This window comes from Elephas maximus, chromosome 3 (assembly GCF_024166365.1).
Source record: "Elephas maximus indicus isolate mEleMax1 chromosome 3, mEleMax1 primary haplotype, whole genome shotgun sequence".
In the NCBI taxonomy this organism is placed as follows: domain Eukaryota; kingdom Metazoa; phylum Chordata; class Mammalia; order Proboscidea; family Elephantidae; genus Elephas; species Elephas maximus.
The window spans coordinates 150,896,917-150,916,762 of NC_064821.1; the positions used below are offsets into that span (position 1 = coordinate 150,896,917).

The window sequence follows — 19,846 nt, forward strand, 5'->3', positions numbered from 1 at the left end:
CTGAAATGCCTCTGTGTGTACTTGAACCTCCAGCCTCTCAGTTAGCATCCAATCATGTTAACCCTTTGTATCACCCAGGGACTCCATATTAAATATTAAGTCTCCCAAATAAAATTGGGCAATGGAAGGGCTGGTTAAAAATAGTTCCAAAGCAAAGCAACTTTAACAATTCAACAAATACATTGAATGCTTATTCTGTGCAAAATACTGCACTAGACACTGGGTAGGGAAAGGGATGGGGTTGGGATGTGAAAATTAAGACCTGGCCACTGCTCTCAAGGATAGGATAGGCACATAAATCATGAGAATGCAAGGCAGGATAAAGGAAGTGATGCTCCAAGAGATGTACAATGTGTTATGCGGTTTTACAATGAGGAGAAATTCCCTAAAATTTATATCCAGAAGAAAACCAAAAAGCTAAAGTCCAGATTTTCCATCTTACTACACTTCGTTATATACTGGAAAAACAATACATGATCTGTGTGGAAGGGAACACAGTGTTCTTATTTCACTTACTGTAGCCCAGCTGCCAGTTCAAACATCTGCCACCCCTTAAACCTGCAACTAGGGAAGTGTCAGGTTCAGGGGATTTAGGCACCACTGCTAAGCCCCCACTTGGAGGGACTGTGTGAACGTGGTATCTGGGAAGGAAAAAGGGAATTGCCAGAGGAGTCCTATCTATACTCCCACAAAGATTGCAGATGCTTACTCAATCAGGGAGAAATTTCTGGAGAGCTGTGGACACAGATGAGAGAAAGCACTATAGATTTGTTGTTGGTAAAGCTAAGGCTAAATTTCTTCACTGATAACATCACTGTACAAGGAGCGATTGTGGCAACATTTCATAACTCGAGAGCTGCAGGCCCAACACCATGCTGTTGCAACATGTTTGGATCCACATCACGTTGTGGTAGTGAGAGTGAGAGAAAGAATTTAAACATCTTGGTCCCACTGGGGTTATCAAAACAACTTTGCTTTATGGAGAGCACCAAAGGTGCACCCCATGGCCTCACAAGGTCCACAATCAGCTTACTCTCTACTGGCCCTTTTGGCTTGTTTCTAAGTCAGTAGTTACTGGAGCCACAGGATGAGGCAGGGGTAGAGTGGGGATGCAGACGAAGGAAAGGCTGATGCAACAGAGAGAGAAGATGGAGGAGGAGAAGGATGTTTGTTCAGGAGCAGGGGAAAGGGAAACGAAAGACCCTGAAGTTGTTTAGCAGTGTTTTCGCTATTGAAGTGGAGGAGAGTAAGTTAAAAAACAAAAACGATTAAAAAACAAAAAATCAATCCCATCTTTGGCAGTAGGAAGCAGGGAAGTGATCAGTTCAGTGAGGGAGGAAATGAGTTAGTCAATATTTTTGTAGACCTATAATGTGTCAGAAAGAGCCCTGATGGTGCAATGGTTAAGCACTCAGCTGCTGACCAAAAGGTTGTCAGTTTGAACCCACCACTGGCTCCATGGGAGAAAAGGCCTGGCGATCTGCTCCTGTAAAAATTACAGCTTAGGAAACCCTATAGGGCAGTTATACTGTCAAATAGAGATGCTGTGAGCTGGAATTGACTTGATGGCACACGACGACAACAACGTGTCAGAGGAGTCCCTGGGTGTTGCAAAAGGTTAAGTGCGCTGCGACTAGCCAAGATGTTGTCAGTTTGAACCCACACAGAGGTGCCTCAGAGGACAGCCCTGGGGATCTTCTGGAAGATCACAGTCTTGAAAACCTTATGTAGCAGTTTTATTCTGACAGAGGGTCACCATGAGTTGGACTAAACTCAATGGAAACCAACAATACCGTATGTCGGGAACTGCGGCATTTTCTTCAACTTGGGAACTCAGGAGGGATGCCTCCAGTACTTGATATACCAGATATCTTCCCAGCCTTAGATAGAACACAGACTTGTCTCTAGAATTTAGCTTTCCCTTGGCCAGGTGTTCAGCCTCCACCCCTGGGTCAGAGAGCTTAGAACCCTTTTGTTTTGGAGATTGAGAGTTCATGCTTACGTAGAGCAGAGGCGCTCCTAACCTTAAAGTTATTGTCAGTGTGGGGGCAGTGAGGGTGGACAGAGGTGCACCTGGCTTGTTCCTCAAGTTAGACTTCTGACATTTATCTCAAAATGAGGTTATATTAGGTTGAACTCAATGAAACTGTTGCTCTTCTAGGTCTAAAAACGGAATCAACAATTGCTTATGGCAATTACATTAACTCATTAATACATAAACTCATGGTAAATTATGTATCAAAGGTGTTCATTAAATGACAATATTTAAAACCTATCATAATTTTTGTAAACCTACTTTGTCATTTCATTCTTCTTTTTATTGGGATCCTAAATTATTGTAAAAGGTATTTATTAAATGAAAATATTTTAAATTACTTTTTTTAAACATACTTTGCTATATTTAAAAAAAAAAAAAAAAGTTGGGATCCTTAAAACATGAAGGTGACCTGGGCCCCTCTTGTCTCTGAGAGACCCTGGCTAGAGCCGGCTGTCCATTTATCTTGGGGCCTTTGCAGAGGAAGCCTCTGACATTCCTGTATGTGCGCATCAATTGCTGCTCAAGACCCAGAGTGCAGCTTCAGAAGTGCTCCTCGTGCTCAAGTCTGTGAGTCTTTTTCTAAATGTTACACCTCAGCCTTTCTCAGTTAACTATATGAACCCATCCATGTAAGTTCTCCTGTTGCACATTTTTATAACACCATCTCTGCTTAGTCACCAGATGACTGGTCACAATCATCTTTCCTATGTCTTCAATCCTTCGTGGCCTCGCCAAATCCTTACTCTACAAAACATGTTTCATTGATCATAAAGTTAGCTCACTCATTGAAAATTCATACTGACATAAGATATATTGTAAAGTTTCTATCAAGCCCATTTGACCCTGAAAGCACAAATGCTATTATAGCAAAAGGAAACCTAGTCTAGATCTCTGCTCTCTCCCCTTCCCTGAGCTCCTGAAAAAAAAATTGTATCATCAGTCATCCTGTGTGTGTACACATACACGTATATATGTATATATATTATAGCGTCATGTGCTTATTTTCCAACAGTATTTATTGAGGACCTATTATTTATTTAGGATCTGGAGATACAATAGTCTATGAAATAGACATGAGTCTTGTTGTCTTGGAGCTTACAGTACAGGTGATAGTCAACTAAAGCACTGATAATTTAGTGTTCTAAGTGCCACAACAGGAGTGCTGGTGCCACAGTGGTTAAGCACCTGGCTGCTAACCAAAAGGTTGGCGGTTTGAACCCACCAGCTGCTCAGGGGGAGAAAGATGAGGCAGTCTGCTTCTGTAAAGATTACAGCCTAGGGAACCCTACGGGGCAGTTCTACCCTGTCCTAAATGGTCACTGTGAGTCAGAATAGACTCGACGGCAATGTTTTGGTTTTTTTTGGTAAGTGTCACAACAGGTATGATAGGAGATAACAGGGCCAGTTTTTTGGTGTATTTTGTTTTCTCTTTTACTAGCTTTACTATATACATTAGTCCAAACGTGTGGACAGCCTCCTCATAGGACATGCCAAAGGGACTCCTGCCATCTGGTGGCATCACGATTGGTAAAAAAATAAGCATTCCTGTAGTGTCAGGCTCAACAGTACTGCAACTTTTCACTCAATGTTTAAAAGTCCTGGGGGAAAAAAAAAGCTAAAAAAGAAATGTGTGAGAATATTCTCAGGCACTGTTTCCCTGTAGGGGGAGGTGAAGGGGAAGTCAGGGGAAGAAAGGAAGGAGAGAAGGGAAACAATTACCTACTGCCAACAAATGATAGTAGCATGCATAATCTCATTTACTCCTCAAAACAGTGGGGCAGGCATATAAACTCCATTTTGTAGTTGAGGAAACTGAGGCTCACCATACAGGGAAGAGCCAGTTGTGGCTGACTCACATCACGTTGCCTCGCATCAGGGCTTATTTTTTAATCAACAAAGGGTGAGTAAGGAGGCATAAAAATGTTCCCCAGTTGTGACATCTATACTTTTAAATTTGAGAACCTCAATGAAAATACTTAAAGCTCAACTTAGTACTCAAATTCATTGGAAAAATCTCCATTTTACTCAATAGTATACATAAAATAGCCGGTTCCAAAACCAAAGATAGCTTCAGATGCCACATATTATAATGAACATACTGGAAGGCATTTTCAACAATTTCATACTACTTCTAGTTAAGGGGCATTCTTAGAAATGCTACTTGGATGCAGAAATGTTGGAATTCCCAGAACACATCAGTGAGGACTGACATTTTTGCAATTGAAGTAGTTTCAAAAAGAAAAAAATCCAAGATGAACAGGGTCCTGCCTGTATGAAGATGAATCCCATTAGCAAAGCATACTCAAGTTTGTATACACTACTTTCCCTTTTCTATACTGTTTTATACATACTTATTAAGTCCTTAAAACAAATTGATTTTTAAATTGTTATGGTGCCTGGCACACAGGAGCTGAAAACATGACTATAGTTCAGAGTTATGAAACTTTGGCTCACCCACCTCTTCTACAAGGATCTGAAGGGTTATTACAGATCGAATGTCTACCAGCTGTTCTGTCTCCATTGTGGTCAGGCAGTGGGAATGGAGCAGCAGCGAATTGGAGTAGAGACAAATTAGAACTGATATAGATGCGATGGAGTCGGGGTGCTGCGAAGTTTTAGGACAATCAACAAGGGAAAAAGTGTAATCTTGTAGATATTTAATAATAATAAAGTAACGCAGGCTTTCCTTATCATTACTCTGAGGAGGCTTCAAAATACCCCCTTCTGTCAGGTTCTTAGTCAACCTCAAAGTTTTGACTGCTTACTTGAGTCACTAACGTAGTGACGGAACTGTGAGGAATTTAAAACGTCATCTGTACCTCCCAGAAGTGTATAATCTGTGTACAGGAGATAAAGGGATGAATCATTTGAGCTAAAGTAAGCTTTAGTAGCTATTCATAAGGTTTTCACTGGCCAATGTTTTCCAGAAGTAGACTGCAAGGTCCTTCCTTCCTAGTCTGTCTTAGTCTGGAAGCTCCACTGAGGACTGTCCACCAAGGACGACCCTGCTGGTATTTGAAATACCAGTGGCAAAGCTTCCAGCATCACAGCAACATGCAAGCCACCACAGTACAACAAACTGACAGACACGTGAAAACCTTATAAATAGCAGCAGAACATTGTCTGATACAGTGAAGAAGATGAACCCTCCAGGTTGGAAGGCACTCGAAATACTACTGGGGAAGAGCTGCTTCCTCAAAGTAGAGTTGACCTTAATGACAATGATAGAGCCATGCTTTTGGGACGTTCATCTGCTGATGTGGCATGACTCAAAGTGAGGAGAAACAGCTGGAATCATCCATTAGTAATTGGAACCTGGATTATGAAGTATGAATCCAAAAAATTGAAAGCTGTCAAAAATGAAATGGAATGCATAAAGGTCGACATCCTAGGCATTAGCGAGCTGTAATGGACTGGTATTGGCCATTTTGAATCAGACAATCATATGGTCTACTATTCTGGGAATGACAAAAGCTGAAAAGGAATAGCATCACATTCATCATCAATAAGAACATACCAAGATCTCCTGCAGTACGACACTGTCAGTGATAGGATAATATCCATACACCTATAAGGAAGATCAGTTAATACAACTATTATTCAAATTTATGCACCAACAACTAAGGCCCAAGATGAAGAAACTGAAGATTTTTACCAAAACTTCTGCAGCCTGAAATTGATCAAACATGAAATGAAGATGCATTGATAATTATTGGTGATTGGAATGCAAAAGTTGAAAAAGAAGGATTGGTAGTTGGAAAATATGGCCTTGGTGATAGAAATGTCAGAGATCACATGATAGAATTTTGCAAGACCAATGACTTTTTTGCTGCAAATATCTTTTTTCAATATAAATGACTATACATGTGGACCTCACTGGATAGAGAACAAAGGAATCAAACTGACTATATCTGTGGAAAGAGACGATGGAAATACTCAATATCATCAGTCATAACAAGGCCAGGGACTGACAGCAGAACAGATCAACTGCTTACATGCAAGTTTAAGTTGAAGCTGAAGAAAACTGAAACCAGTCCACGAGAGTCAAAATGCCTTGAGTGTATCCATCTCAAGAATAGGTTTGACACACTGAAAACTAATGACTGAAGACCAGATGAATTGTGGGAAGACATCAAGGACATCATACATGAAGGAAGCAAAAGGTCATTAAAAAGACAAGAAAGAAAGAAAAGGTCAAAAGGGATGTCAGAAGAGACTCTAAAACTTGCTCTTGAATGTAAGTAGTTAAGCGAACAGAAGAAATGAAGTAAAAGAGCTGAATAGAAGATTTGAAAGGGCAGCTCAAGGAGACAAAGTAAAATATTATGTGCAAAGACCTGGAGTTAGAAAACCAAAAGGGAAGAACATCCTTGGCACTTCTCAAGGTGAAAGAACTGAAGAAAAAATTCAAACCCGAATTGTAATTTTGAAGGATTCTATGGGCAAAACATTGAATGATGCAGGAAACATCAAAAGCAGATGGAAGGAATACACAGTCACCATCCCAAAAAGAATTAGTCGACATTCAACCATTTCAGGAGGTAGCATATGATCAAGAACCAAAGGTAATGAAGGAAGAGGTCTAAGTTGCACTGAAGGCATTGTTGAAAAACAAGTCTCCAGGAAATGACAGAATACCAATTGAGACACTTCAACAAATGCACGCAGTGCTGGAGGTGCACACTCGTCTATGCCAAGAAATTTGGAAGACAGTTACCTGGCCAACCAACTCAAAGAGATCCATATTTGTGCCCACTCCAAAGAAAGGTGATCCAACAGAATGTGGAAATTATCAATCTCATTAATATCACACACCAGTAGAATTTTGCTGAAGATCATTCAAAAGTGGTTGCAGCAGTACCTCAACAGCAAACTGCCAGAAATTCAAGCCAGATGCAGAAGAGGGCATGGAACAAGGGATATCATTGCTGTTGTCAGATGGATCTTGGCTGAAAGCGGAGAATACCAGAAATGTATTTACCTGTGTTTTATTGACCATTTAAAGGCATTTGGCTGTGTGGATCATAACAAATTATGGATAATATTGGGAAAAATGGGAATTCTGTAACACTTCATTGTGTTCATGAGGAACCTGTACATAGACCAAGCAGTAGTCATTTGAACAGAGCAAGGGGATACTGAATGGTTTAAAATCAAGAAAGGTGTGCATCCAGGTTGCATCCTTTCACCATACTTATTCAATCTGTATCCTGAACAAATAACCCGAAAAACTGGATTATATGAAGAAGAATGTAGCATCAGGATTGGTGGAAGACTCATTAACAACCTGCAATATGCAGATGACACAACCATCCCTGCGAAAGTGAAGGTGACTTGAAGCACTTATTGATGAAGATTAAAGACTACAGCCTTGTGTAGATTACACCTCAACATAAAGAAAACAAAAATCCTCACAACTGGACCAATAAGCAACATCATAATAAATGGAGAAAACACTGACGTTGTCAAGGATTTCATTTTACTTGGATCTACCATCAACATCCTTGGAAGCAGTAGTCAAGGAATCAAACAATGCATTGTATTGGGCAACTCCGCAGCAAAATACTTTTTTTAAGTGTTAAAAAGCAGTCACTTTGATGACTAAGGTGCACCTGACCCAAGCCATGGTATGTTTCAATCACCTCATATGCATGTGAAAGCTGGACAATGAATGAGGAAGACTGAAGAATTGAATTACGGTGTTGGTGAAGAACACTGAATATACCACAGACTGCCAGAAGAACGAACATGTCTGTCTTGGAAGTGTAGCCAGAATGCTCCCTGGAAGTGAGGCTAGCAAGACTTCATCTCACGTACTTTGAACATGTTATCAGGAGGGACCAGTCCCCGGAGAAGGGCATCATGTTTGGTAGAGGGTCAGCAAAAAAGAGGCAGAGCCTCAATGAGATGGACTAACAGTAGCTCCAACAATGTTTTCAAACATAATGACTGAGATGATGAGGTAGGACTAGGCAGTGTTTTGTTCTGTTGTACACAGGATTACAGCAGCTAACAACAACAAATCTTTGTGGAATGAGGAGGGACTTCTGATGGCCTTATAAGAATGAATAAATTTGGGATATGCATTCTAGGTAATGGAACTACAAAGTCCATCAGGTCAGTACTTAAAGATCCCATGAGGGCTACTCTAAGCCTAAAGCATGAGTCAGAGTTTTGCCTTCATTTAAATTACATTTTTATTGGAGGGGGTTACTGAAAAGAGATTATGTAAGAGAAATGAGGCCATTTCACCTTTCTTACCATTTGGTGCCACCCTCAATCAAAGAAAATATTCCACACCTAGGAAAACAGGCATCCTTGCTAAGAGAAGCATTTGGCTTAACATTTTCCCAAGAAAGCAAATGAAATGTAACTTAAATGTATTCACTGAACAAATAGTTATTGAGCACCCACTCAATAAATGCCAGGTAAACGATCTTTGTGTTGTACAGTCCTATGAGTTTTGACAAATGCATAATGTCATGTACCCACCATTACAAGTATCATACATAATAGTTTCATGGCCCTAAAAACACCCTGTGTGCCACCTATTCATCTCCCCTTTTCCCTTTGGTCCACCGGAAACTACTGATCTTTTTAGTATCTCTATAGTTTTGCCTTTTCCAGAAGGTCATATAATTGGAATTATACAGTATGTAGTTTTCTTGGCCTGGCTTCTTTCACTTAGCAATTCATATTTAAGATTCATCCATGTCTTTTCACAGCTTGACAGCTCATTTCTTTTTATTGCTGAATAACACCTGATTGTATGGATTTTTGTTTATCCGTTCCTATCAAGGGACATCTAATTTTTGGCAATTATGAATAAAGCTGGTGTTCAAAACTTTTTAACATAAAATTGGTAACAAGTTTCCTTTTTACAAGGAGCACACATTGATATGGCCATTTAAAATAACAAATTAAAATGACTGAAAGGACACACACAGAACACCAGGCATTCATTTCACAAATCTTGGAGAAAACTGTAAAACGGTATTGCTAATACTGATCTAACGATTATTCATATACATACACATGCACTGTGGCTGGCTTTGCTTTTGATCAGAACATTTGAGTGTAGGAAGATAGTGATCAGCAACATGACGGAAGAAACAAACTTCTACTGGGTAAGGAAAGCATTAAGAACAATGTCCAGAGAAACCCAGGGGTGGCTGAATTCCTCATTCCCCTGCTCCTTAAGGACAAGGCTAAAGTAACAAAAAAATATATATATATTTTTTCTTTTTAAAGTAACAGTAATGTGAGACTGTAGAGCCATACATTTGTTTCTGATTTGCTTTCTTGGTCTCATCATAGTTGGAGTCATTCCTGGATCATTATATGCTAGTCTTTGGAGAAGTTACAGAAGGAATTTACACAAAGGGCAAGTACATAATTAAACACATACATATAAAACACACCATTAGTGAAACACAGATAAGGTACATATGCAAAAAAATCTGATTAGAAAGGAGAGGATTTATCATATTGATCTTTCGTTTTCTGGTTGGTGCTATGCACTCCCACAGTTGACACTTTTAGTTATTACCCTTCTGATTTCAGGATGACAAAGCTCCATCCCTTGATTCATTTTCTTGGTTTCCTCCTAAAGGGAGTCACATTGGCCTCTTCGGATTTTAGAATTCGAGATGAATCTTGTTGGTTATCATAGGGTAGGTTCTGAATCACAGTGACCTTATGTATCACAGAACGAAACTTTGCCAGGTCCAGCACCATCCTCATGATTGTTGCTGTCAGAGTCCATTGTTTTGCCACTCTGTCAATCCACCTAACCAAGGGCCTCCCTCATCTTCGCTGACTCTCCTCTTAATCAACCATGTTCTTTTCTAGAGATAAATCTGTTGTTGTTTGGTGCTGTTGTCAGTTCTGACTCATGGCAACCGTATGTACAAGAGAATGACACATTACCTGTTCCTGTGCCATTCTCACAAATATCGTTAAACTTGAGCACATTGTTGCAGGCACTGTGTCAATTCATCTCCTTGAGGGTCTTCCTCTTTTTTGCCGACCCTCTACCAAACATGATGTCCTTCTCCAGGAAATGGTCCCTCCTGATAACATGACCAAAATATGTGAGACGAAGTCACACCATCCTTATTTCCAATGAGCACTCTGGCTGTATTTATTCCAAAACAGATTTGTTCATTCTTTTGGCAGTCCATGGTATATTCAATATTCTTTGCCAACACTATAATTAAAAGGCATCAATTCTTCTTTGGTCTTCCTTATTCATTGTCCAGCTTTTGCATGCATATTAGGCAACTGAAAACGCCATGGCTTGGATCAGGCACATCTTTAGAGTGACATCTTTGCTTTTTAACACTTTAAAGAGGCCTTCTGGAGCAGATTTGCCCAATGTAATGCATCCTTTGATTTCTTGCTATTGCTTTTGTGGGTGTTGATTGCAGATCTGAGTAAAATGAAATCCTTGACAACGTCAATCTTTTCTCCATTTATCATGATGTTGCTTATTGGTCCAGTTGTTCAGGACTTTCGTTTCCTTTATGTTGAGGTGTACTTCATACTGAATGCCGTAGTCTTTGACCTTCATCAGTTAAGTACTTCAAGTCCTTTTCACTTTCAGCAAGCAAGGTTGTGTCATCTACATATACAGGCTGTTAATAAGTCTACCTCCAATTCCGATGCCCCGTTCTTCTGCATATAGTCCAGCTTCTTGATTTGCTCAGCAAACAAATTGAGTAAGTATGGTGAAAGGATACCACCTTGATGCACACCTTTACTGAGATGAATCTATGAGCTCTTTATTCCCTTAACTGTCTGCCTTCTCTCAGGAGAAAGACGTGGCAGTCTACTTCCGTAAAGATTTAGAACCTTGGAAATCCTATGGGGCAGTCCTACTCTGTTCTACAGAGTCACTATGAGTCAGAATCAACTCAATGGCAATGGGTTTGTAATCTGCCTTCATAAGAATTACGATTTTCTAAACTTGATACTTTCCTCAAAAAATTGCTTCAGCAGGATCTGAATCTGCTTCAGGGTAAGGGCAAATACAAAAGGGTATTTTGTACGTAAAAAAACAAACCAAACCCATTGCTATGGAGTCAATTCTGACTCAGAGCAACCCTACTGGACAGAGTAGAACTGCTCCACAGGGTTTCCAAGGAGCGGCTGGTGGATTCAAACTGCCGATCTTTTGGTTAGCAGCCATAGCACTTAACCACTACACTACCAGGACTCCTGTTTTGTGCATAGTGAATGTTTAAATAGAAATTCTAAACTATTCACATCTATTCATTTATTAAGCAGTCAGGCTTTCATTTTTTTTGCCTTATAAAAAGTATGCACACACTCCCCAAATCAGTTTTTATTTTGCTCATCCTTTTGAATTCTTTCACATATATTGTTCTGTTAAATTTTTAAAGCACTCTAAACAATGGTTGAAAACAATTTCATCCTTTTATTTCATTTTCTTCTATTGAGGGGAAAAAAAAAATTAGCAGCCATTGGTCAAATTAGCTCTTGAACTATTTTGCAATCACTTTTCTATTCTGAACTTTACTTTCATAATTTACTCACCCAATTTGTAATTACTTTCCTAAGACCACGCCTTTTCACTTTAGATAACTAAAATGTCATTACTTACTAAATACTCACCTCAGCACTGACCTTTTTGGTTATTTTGTTGAAAACCTTGCTGTAATTTGAAATAGGATTAACTACTTCTCATTTCTTATCTGGTACATTGGTGATAATATCCACCTTTCAAGGAAGGATGACAGTTTAGATACATAATTTGACAAAACTAGTAATTGACAAAACTAGGAAACAGCAACATCAGTTCTAAGAACATAGGAAAAAACCTGAAGAGTTGACATTTCTACCTGGTGTTAAACAGTGTTCTTTAAAGACCACAGACAGCACGCACAAAAGTGGGTGGAAACGATACATCTGCAGACAATGGCAGATAGCATTACTAGTCAAATTTGGCCACAGTTTAAGATAAATAACTTTTTGATGATGTGTAGGACTGAAATTACATAAACTGCAGAAATGACTAAAACCTAAGCCCACAAGTTTTTCGGGTTTCACAAGTTTGTGCAATCAATATTCTGACATTTGTAACATCATTTTTTCCCTAAAATGCAGATGCCAGAAAGAACAAGATATTCGTATCATGTGATGGCTTTTGTTCAGATTTTGAAATAAGCTTAATTCTTTGGCATAATCGTTCTTGAGCCACATTTTTATTTAGGTCATTAAGACAACCATAATCATCTCCTTATAAGGAAAAGTTTCATTAAACATGCTAAAAAGCTGCAGCTTGTTTCAAAAACCAGTACTTGTAGCTTGTTAATAGTTCTAAATGTCTAGGCTTATTAAATGAAAACGCCCTTAGTTTTCTCTCAAAAGTCTGAACAACAAAAATCTTAAAAAGTTGACAATGGAAAAAAGCTAAACATTCCGGGAATTTCCATAATAATAGGAAATGGCATGAACTACTTACCTTATCAATCTTTCCATAGAAATGATTATTTTGCCAGAGTTTTAATAATATTTTGGGGAGTTATCTGTCATTATAAAATGGTGTTCTGAAGGCTCAAAAGTCTGAAGAGGGAGGTCAGGAGGAAAGGAGAGAGAAAAGAAGACTCCGCTTAGTGGATACTGTTATGGGTGAGGAAAATTTGGGAATAGATAATGGTGATGGTTGAACATGATAAACACAACGCCACTAAACTGTACATGTGAAGAATGTTGAATTGGCAATTTGTTATATATATATTTACCACAATAAAAAGTCTGAAGAACATGAATACGGAAGTTCCTTAATAATTTTTAATTTTGATCCACACGGCACTAAAAATTGAGGCAACATTCTCCATCTAGTAGGACTGAAATTACCCAGGAACTAATTTGTAACACTGGATAGTCTTTTTAAACATGAGCTCTCTTTACCTCCCCCTCGCATAACAACCCAAGTTCTATTCTCAAAGTGACATTAACGAGAAGTTGAAATGGCAACCCTGAATTTTAAACTTTCTTGGAGATTGTCTTCCTTTCTCCCTTTTGGTATTGTTAAAATTTCCTTCCTTTTAATTTTCTGAGGATATGTTATTTTGACCGTGAGTCACAAATTTTTATAAGTACTTCAACTAAGGAAAGACTTTACGTTGACCAGGGCTGTCTTCTACTGAAATGGCTTATTTTACTACTACTGTGGCAGATCTTCTTTAAATTAAGTCAATGAGCACCTTTCTATAGAAAAATCTGTTCCTATCTTTCATATTACTTCTTGAGCCAGGTCAATACTTGTTAATCTAGTACTCACTATTCACTGGAGCGCATTCATTCACCTCAGAAGGAAAATACTCCCAGTCGTCGACACTTTTTAAAAAATGTAAAAGGATGAACTTTATTAAACATATGAATTTAAGACCATTCAGGTGTTTTGTTTTTAAGATTACAACATGAGAAGACAAAGCAGATCAATGGTAATGGTTTATATATACAAAATCCAAAAACTCTATCTGAGAACACTATACTCATCAAACAGGTTAGATACAAATACTGACTTCAATGTTCAAAATAATAAAATGAGTACATTATGTGTCCTCTAGCTGTTTCTATACTCTACTAAATAGGAAAACTTCTCAGCCGAACCACTCCCAAAGAGAGTTATTTCCCATAATAAGTTTGACATGCTGCCACTGATATGTCATTTTGAAATGTAAATAATACGTAAGCCTCTACCTCAGGTCTTTTTCTACTTTGCTTACTTCATTTTTTCTCTTCTCAATCCACCCAAGAACTCAGTAGCCACCCTTCTCTGAGCAGGACCAACTTGGTCAAAACAGGATCGAGACCTGGATAGCTGTAAGCAGAGGAAAAATCTCCAATAATACTCTCAATTCTGTGTTCCCCTTTCCTTTTGACAGGTACCTAATTATACCTAAGATGGTATGAGAAGACACATCCGCTCAGAGAAAAAGAAAAGCATTTTGAACTATTAATCTTCACCTTAGTCCTGCAGCTTCCCCTTATCAACCAGTGTACTCATCATTTTAAGTTCCCAACTGTAAACACATGTGATATTTAATAAAGCACCCAGAAACTTCATGGTAAGCACCTAGAGATTCCAAAGAGAATGTATTAGGTAGAGGTAGAGAGGAAAACAAAATCCAGAAACCATTCTTACAAAAAAACATGGCAATTCACACAAAGGTGGTTTCATAAAATACTTTAAAATGGATAAATTCAATTTTAAGCAATATTTTGTCCCATGGCCAATATTTTCTTACTCATTTCTTTAGTGTTCATAAAAGATAAAACACATACCTCTAGGAAAGAAATTAACTTCTTTACCTATAGAATTGTTAGAGTACTAGCACCAAGTTGAGTTTTCCAAAAGTATACATAGTTCATAGCTCTACAAAACCAGTAAACTAAGTTCTTTGATTCGTTTAGCCCCTATTACATCTATTAATTTTAAGACTTGCACCCTGAACCCCTACATACTAGGCTAAACCTGTTCCTTTTTCTGCATATGGCAGTGAAAAGTAATTAGGGAAACTAAAAATCCGATTTTACTCCAGTGGATTTAACTCAAAGAAGATCATGTTGTTGGTCCAAAGAAGTATGCCAGGTTACCTTCAGTAATCTTAAATTTCCATTAGTTTTTATATAGAACTGTACTTGAGAATCAGCCATGAGAGCAAATATTAAAATTTTAAAATGTTACCTGCCCTGGCATCTAATCAAGAGCTAATAGCTATTACAAAAACTCACATCTCTCCCGCCCGCAACAATATGTAACAGTAGACATTAAATGAAGAACTATAATCATAAGCTCATATCTTTAAAAAATGGATGTAACAAAGCTCCTTCTGCTGTTATTCTTGAAGCTGGATTTAGATCTAGAAGTTTATCAAGCAGGTCGTACGCTTCATCAGGTACCTTATCCCAGCCTTCTAAATTGGTAGTATCCTCCTCAAAACGATTTCCACAGCCATTACTGTCTCCTTTAAGCAATGAACTCCCGGAGCGCTGTGCTTGAGGAGTAGGCATGAGGTGAGCAGCTTTATGGTCAGTTGTCTCTGAAAAAGCTGGGTCAAGAGAAACAGTCCCTTGTATACCACTTGTTAATTTGGGGGTTTTAGAATCTATACCCCGGAGCCTCTCACAGAGTTGTCTCAAGTCTTGTGCTGGGACTTCTTTGCTACATAATATTGATTTGCCTAAAAGAAAACAAAAACAAAAAACATGCCTTTTATTATTGTAACATCTGAATATGTCAGAAGCCTCTCATATAGTAAACAAGCAAGTTCCACCATGTGCTTTATGGGCACACCTACACTGGGTACACCGAGATAGCACGCCAGATGCTGTATTTGTGTTTGAACATAGTTGAAGGGCAAACAAAGTGGATGACACTAAGTAGAAAGCAGTGGTGTACTGTGCTGTGTCAGGGACTTGCTTGACTTTGCCATCTTCCTCAGTTTCATCTTATGCTTCTTTAACCTTTAGCTGCCTGCAGCTCCCCACTTTCTCAGGCCTTTATGTCAAAATCGACTAGACAGTACCTAATAACAACATGCCTCTGCTTACGTGGCTCCTGTCTTTGCCTAGGAGGCCCTGTGCCCGTGTGTGCCCAGGACACGTTATCACTTCCCAGCTCAAGAATTATCTCTGTGAGGCCTCTGACACTCAGAGACTGAGTTAATCATTTTAAGCGTCTGCTGTAGATTTCTATTGCTACTTTTCTATCCTGCACTGTAATTGATAAGATATATGTCTGTCTTGCCTACTAGACCGTGAGCTTTGAAGAGAGTGCCTTATTTATCTTTGATCCCCTAAAACCTGGACAATGCCTGGTACATATTGATGCTCAATTAATGTTTTCTGGATTGGGCAAAATGGCATTATTCACTCTCTCTCTCTCTGTTCAAATGTCACATGCTCAGAGATGCTGTCCCTGACCAGCCCACCCAAAACAGCAGTGCCCTCCTCTTCACTCTTCAGAGCACTCATCTTTGATAGAACATATTCACTATGTAGTCCCCATTAAAATTTAAGCACTATGAGAACAGACATTCAGAATAGTACTTGGCACCCATTAACCATTAGCTGTTGCAGTGGAGTCGATTCCTATTCACAGCGACCCTATTGGCCTCAATAAATGTTTCTGAACGAATTAAATGTTAAGCACGCAAACAGTCAATTGGCTATTATTTTCACCTTATATTTCTTTTTTAAAACAGAAACGTGGCTCTAATCAATGAGTTGACAGCATTTAGATTAATGTCTAGGGTATGTGAATTGTAAACAAAGCAATAAATCTAACTTTGGATTATAAAAAGTTACCTGATTAGTGGACTGGTACCCTAACGCAGAAAAAAAAGGGGGGGGGGCAGGCAGGGAAGGGCCAAAGGACACAAATGGCCAAAAACTAAGCTTGTTGAGGTGTAATATGCCAATCCTTTTTTACTTTTAAACCTACTCTTTTCCGAAAGAAAGTCATAGCCAGAGGAGAATAGTAATACAGCTTTACTCCATTTATTAGGTTACTCTGAAGTCATGCAATAATTTACAATTTATGTTATAGCATCTCTTCAACCCACTTAAGAGGCCTACATTATTTGTTAGTTTGATACTTTTACATGGCCAAAGAGAGGGTTCATTAAACACAGTCATGGAAAATAATTTAAACTAACACAGCCAATGAAAAAGTATCTTGTTACAGGCTACTATGTGTCAGGCATTTTTTTTTTTTGGCTCAAGGTTTTTCTTTTGAATTTATTTGACACAATTCAAGAAGCACTTAATGACAATTTACTATGGGGCCAGTTCCAAGGGTTCAGGGCAGTGAGGCAGGTTAGACACAAGGCAAGAGAAGTACAAGTACTTGCTCTGCTAACCTCTGGCATGTCATTTCTTTGGACCATAACGGGGGGACACTTATAGCTTGTGGTTGTCGAAATGTGCAGTCTTCTGCACTTAGCCCAAAATTATAGTAAGATCTGACTGAAATAACTACATTAAGTCATACTGATAAAGCACAGACAAGTCCTATACGGCAATACTGTTTTTTAAAATATGATAAACAGCATTACGATGGTAAATCTCTAAAAGCCCTTGCCTGCTATCATGGTGCTTGCCCTGGGGGATTTTGTATCAGAAATTGTACTTTCCCTGTTGGCCTTCATTGTAATTTTGACTATAGATGGGGGAGATATAAACTCTTCAACATAATGGTTTTGTGTTGGCTGATAAACTTCATGTTCATAAATGTCTCAAAGTTATTCGATACTGGATGAACGTTTTCTCAATTGAGAATAAAACAGACTTCTGTAAGAACACCATTTCTAAGATGCTTTTCATTCACGGTCATTTTCTCCTTACGCGCCTGGATTATTTCAGTTTACTGTTCACAAACAAAATTTTCTTATGATAGGTACGAGATAAAAATCTACGCTGTAACCGTGCGTTCACTGCGCTACAGAAACATTTTCTGGTAAGCCTCTATCATGGGCCTTTCTTCACAATCACCACAAAGTCTTCCTGGTATATTACATGGCATTGGTGCATGAGCAAGGGATGATTAGTCCCCAGCAGTGATTCTTAACCAGAAGTAGTTCTTGGTCACAATCACTTTTTTTTCAAATTAATAAGTCTGACCCTTCTCAAGACTGTATTTTTCTGAATCTCATTTTCCAGGAAGAAGCGGGGTGGGACAACCATATGTATTTCTTGAAGTGCCTCAGATAATTTTGAAATGTACCCCTGGTTAAGACCCACTGATCCTGGGGTTGGGTACAAGGTAGTCCAGCTACTTATGAGGTGGGTTCACTGAACCTTTGTCCCGTGGAGGTGCTCCATATGGTGTGGCTGCAAGCCAACTCAATGACATCCACTCTTTGGAAAATATTAATTATAATTATGCTTGAGAATAAACACAGGAATGGCACAAGAGTTCAGGTTGCTGGCCAGAGCAAGGCTGAGATAATTCTCAGGTCCACTATGAAGTACACTGCACATCCTAATCTTGAGAAACAAGAACTCATGTGGCTAAGGAGATGACTTCCCATGTCCAATATATTCTTACTTCAGTAAAAATATTCTGTTCATTTCTCTTTTCTGCTATCCTAACCCTAAGGAGCCTGACAACTATAACACATTCTATTCTCTTCCCCACTGCTGTCTTTTATACTGCGTTGTACTTAACTGTTTACTTGTTGGTATAGACTAATATCATTTAAGGCCAGGGCTATTCCATACTCAACACCAAGCAGGGCACCTGATGCTTAATGAATATACACCCACACAAAAAAAATTATTATTAAAATATTCCTGTAATAATGTCAAATCACAATTACAGGGAGTTAAAATTTTATGCCTTAGTCTTTTGTTTAAGGCTATAATTCTAAACTTTAAATACTGGAGCAATGCAGTACTTTGTGTCTGATAAGTTTGAAGGATTATATGTAGAGAATGAAGATAAATTTTAAGTAATGTTAAACTGGTTTCTTATACAAATGCAATTTATTTTCAACCAACTGAGAAACTTTCTCCCTAAGTTTAGAGAACTTTATGGACATAAGAATATGTTTATTTGTAAAGAGAATTTTGTAATAATTTATCAAGTGATTTGTAGGAAATAATCAAAGGCATTTCTTTTGGTCTGTAATATAAAACTGCTTACCAAAAGTCTTAGCAGCCTGGATAGTTTCCCTGGATCCACGAACAGTCATAATTTGAGCCAAAGCAGTTAAATCATCGCTTGCTTTGTAAAATGGGTATCGCCCACTAAGCAGAGACAGGAATATGACACCTGCAGACCACATGTCAATTGCTGCAACAGAAAACAAACTTTTAAAACTCCCTTATCTACAATTTGATCATCTCAATCAGTAGTTCTCATTTTACTATGTATTAGAATCACCCTGAGAACCTTCAAAATTTCTGATGTCATTCTCAACCCCAAGTTCCTCAGGTGATTTTAATGCAGTCAGGCCTGAGAATTCCTGATCTAGATCCTTAATATAAAATACAATGCTCTCTTTCTTCAGTAACATGCTAGTAAGTTTAAAAGAATATTTCATTGTTAGAAAACACTAACACACACTTTATAAGATCAAAGGAAATTCAAAAATAGCTATGTGGGCAAAACTTGGGGTGCTACCCAGGAATCATACACTATAAGTAGTAAAAGTTTTCATTTCAGTGAAAAGTACGGAACATCAGAAACTTTTCTTCAATCATGCGCTAACTCCAACTATTGCTATAGAAACTCTAATCCCTACAATTCTGGCAGATAAAATTAGGACCAGCTCAGCCTCATGTAAAAAAGCTCTTCTTTTTTTTCTTCTTTTTGGGGACATTCTCTCCTAGGTGTTGACCTCCCAGCATCATGAAATCATTTGCGCTACTCCTTTGGCCATTGTATCGCCTGCCTTTTTCGTTCCCTTTACACCTCTGACTGATCCTTTGATGTTTTCTCCCCGGCCTTCAGTACTGACATTCCCTCCCCAGAGTACTGACCTCTTTCTCTGTATACTCTCCCTGATGGGTCCCCATCCACCTCACGCCTTTAACTACCATGTGTATAATGATCACATGCAACTGTATTTCCAGCCCAAATGCGTTCCCACCTTCCCTGAGCTTCAGACTTACTTTCATTCCACTAGACATCTCTATCTGGATATCCCACAAATATCTGAAACTCATTATTCCTCAAACCAACCTTAATTTTCCCTATAAACCAGTTAAACCTCCTTTATTTTCCATTTTGGTTACTAGTACTCATTTAAGTCCCCTAAGCTAGAAATCTGG

The 19,846-nt window shown here is 38.6% G+C and overlaps 1 protein-coding gene across 3 annotated transcripts in view; it reads right to left on the reverse strand.

Annotated features, from left to right (window-relative positions):
* Nucleotides 1-13,453: 13,453 nt before the first annotated feature.
* CDC7 (cell division cycle 7) overlaps nucleotides 13,454-19,846 on the reverse strand; it is a 35,916-nt gene continuing 29,523 nt past the window's right edge. For all 3 annotated transcript variants that reach the window (XM_049879826.1, XM_049879824.1, XM_049879825.1), the window contains 2 exons: nucleotides 18,717-18,866; nucleotides 13,454-15,252 (listed from right to left, as the gene is read on the reverse strand). In XM_049879826.1, coding sequence (XP_049735783.1) covers nucleotides 14,858-15,252; nucleotides 18,717-18,866 — 545 coding nt within the window. In that variant the 3' untranslated portion in view covers nucleotides 13,454-14,857. The remainder of the gene's footprint in view (nucleotides 15,253-18,716; nucleotides 18,867-19,846) is intronic.